We start from the raw sequence: 1,148 nt of genomic DNA, 5'->3' as shown, positions 1-1,148 counted from the left end.
CTGTTTATTTATTTTCTAAGCGACTTGATTACCGTGCAAGGCACGTGCACTTATCGTACACATGCCCTGTAATGCCTCTCAAATTATAGTCTTTACCAGTTGCCGCATTAGCCGTTAAACTCAGACTGTGGTTTCAAATCGCTTCTCATTCAAATGCCGCAAATCATTTATCATCGCGTTACTAGCGAAGCACAGCGATACAGACCCTCAGCATTGAAAACAATGTTGCCATCCAGGAATAATCGGGAGCTATAAATGACCTTGTCTCTGGCTCGATTCAGTTCAGTCGATTTAGTGTCGGAGACGGGTGCGTCTCTCCATTATCTTGAAGCTTTGCTTCCAAACAACTTTTTTCATGCACAGTGACAGTGCAAAATGCTCATCTACAGCCTCGCACTAGTAGCGGCCGTAATATTTCTAGGCTTGAAGTACATCTACTCGTACTGGGATCGCCATGGCATCGCTAATATCAAGCCACATATTCCGTTCGGAAATCTACAGACTGTCGCGGAGAGAAAGGAGTCATTTGGTGTCGCCATCAACAATTTGTACCACCAGACGTCCGATCGGTTCGTGGGAATATATTTGTTCTTTCGCCCTTCGCTACTTATCCGTGATCCGTACCTCGCGAAGAGGATCATGATGAACGATTTCCAGCACTTCCACGATCGCGGTGTTTACTGCAATGAACAAGGAGACCCTTTCTCGGCGACCTTATTCGCGCTGTCCGGTCAGCGGTGGAAGAGCTTACGCAGCAAGCTGACGCCTATCTTCTCCTCCGGACAACTACGTCAAATGATGCCAACCTTTATAAACGTGGGGCACGCGCTAGTGAAGGAGTTAGACACGCTGACGGAGCAGCCAAGTGTGCAAGACATGCGAACACTAGCGTCACGGTTTGTGATCGACGTGATTGCGTCCGTATTTTTCGGATTCGAGTCACACTGCATTCAGAACCCTGAGGATCCTTTCTTCATAACGCTAAACAGTATCCTGCACTCGGTTGGATTCGTCAATAACATCCGTTGGGCCGGCCTTTTTGTTTGTCCAATGCTGTTGAAGCTTATGCGTCTCTCTTCGCTACCACCGAATGTGATCAAATTCGTGATGGAAATAATCTCATCACAGATCGAGCACCGAGAGAAGAA

General features: G+C 47.2%; 1 protein-coding gene across 1 annotated transcript; it reads left to right on the top strand.

The window, feature by feature from the left end:
* Positions 1-341: 341 nt before the first annotated feature.
* Positions 342-1,140, top strand: LOC131214831 (cytochrome P450 6d3-like; the record flags this gene model as incomplete). The annotated part of the gene is made up of 1 exon (XM_058209164.1): positions 342-1,140. A coding segment is annotated over exon 1 (765 nt), but the record flags the coding sequence as incomplete, so codon positions are not given.
* Positions 1,141-1,148: the final 8 nt, after the last annotated feature.

The sequence above is a fragment of the Anopheles bellator genome, unplaced genomic scaffold (genome assembly GCF_943735745.2).
Source record: "Anopheles bellator unplaced genomic scaffold, idAnoBellAS_SP24_06.2 scaffold02804_ctg1, whole genome shotgun sequence".
NCBI lineage: Eukaryota > Metazoa > Arthropoda > Insecta > Diptera > Culicidae > Anopheles > Anopheles bellator.
The sequence above is the reverse complement of the archived record's forward strand: the minus strand, read 5'-3'. Positions and strand labels throughout refer to the sequence as shown.